The sequence below is a fragment of the Chiloscyllium plagiosum genome, unplaced genomic scaffold (assembly GCF_004010195.1).
Source record: "Chiloscyllium plagiosum isolate BGI_BamShark_2017 unplaced genomic scaffold, ASM401019v2 scaf_3727, whole genome shotgun sequence".
Lineage (NCBI taxonomy): Eukaryota > Metazoa > Chordata > Chondrichthyes > Orectolobiformes > Hemiscylliidae > Chiloscyllium > Chiloscyllium plagiosum.
Genome location: NW_025214839.1, coordinates 30,231 through 31,353, shown reverse-complemented (window position 1 = coordinate 31,353; position 1,123 = coordinate 30,231). Strand labels below are relative to the sequence as shown.

Genomic DNA, 1,123 nt, shown 5'->3' with positions numbered 1-1,123 from the left:
ACCCCCCCTTAGGGAGAGACAGAGCGGGGATCAATACCCCTCACCCTCCCCCCCTTAGGGAGAGTCAGAGCGGGGATCAATACCCCTCATTCCCCCCCGCCCCCCCGTCCAGGAGAGCGGGAGATCAGGGTAGTAAGGAGGCCTGTCATTACCTCCCTGACATGAGGAGCTGGGCAGGGGGGGAGTGGGACACTATCACACACTGACCCTGTGGAGACAGCAGTCCCACTGGGAGGTTTTCACAATCAGAAGCTGAAATTGCTGGAGAAACTCAGCAGGTCTGGCAGTATCTGGGGAGAGAAAGCAGAGTTAATGACCACAAACTCTGCTCCTCTCTCCACAGACGCTGACAGACCTGCTGAGTTCTTCCAGCAGGTGTGACTCTCTCAGATTTCCAGCACCCGCAGTTGCTCTGGGATTTTTGTATTTGGAGTCGGAAGCTGGTCTTGGGGGACAGTGACCAGCACTGACTGTAAACCCCCCCCCAGCCGGATCGCTAATGCCCCTTTAAGGAGGGAAATCTGCCTTCCTTACCCGGCCTGGTCTCCATGTAGCTCCAAACCCAAGGTGATTACCTGACAACTGCCCTCGGACAGAGTTCCTGGTGCAGGTAGGGATGGGGAAAAGAGGTGCCCACAGCCCCTGGTACATTCCTGTGAAACTTACATTGACCAGGATCCGGACAGGCAGAGGAATTCCCTCCTTCATGTCCTTTGTCCTCTCGTTGAATTCCTTACAGAACTGGCCGATTGGAATCCCCCTCTGCAGGGAGAAAAGGGCAGACAGTGAGTCCTTGGCTCGGAGTAGGGGGTAAAGATGGGGCATATAGGGAATCCCTCCCAATTATTCAGGAAGGGGCTCATTCCACAGGCAGGTCAGCGTGCAGGGAGCGGGCTCTGACTGAGGGCCAGCGCTGAGGGAGCGGGCGCTGACTGAGGGCCAGCGCTGAGGGAGCGGGCGCTGACTGAGGGCCAGCGCTGAGGGAGTGGGCGCTGTCAGAGGGCCAGCGCTGAGGGAGCGGGTGCTGACTGAGGGCCAGCGCTGAGGGAGCGGGTGCTGACTGAGGGCCAGCGCTGAGGGAGCGGGCGCTGACTGAGGGGGGGGGTGTTTAACCACAGACTCC

General features: G+C 59.2%; 1 protein-coding gene across 1 annotated transcript in view; it reads right to left on the bottom strand.

Moving 5' to 3' along the window:
• mrpl11 (mitochondrial ribosomal protein L11) overlaps nucleotides 1–1,123 on the bottom strand; it is a 12,384-nt gene that overhangs the window by 3,965 nt on the left and 7,296 nt on the right. The window contains exon 3 of the mRNA XM_043686606.1: nucleotides 526–762. Coding sequence (XP_043542541.1) covers nucleotides 526–762 — 237 coding nt within the window. The remainder of the gene's footprint in view (nucleotides 1–525; nucleotides 763–1,123) is intronic.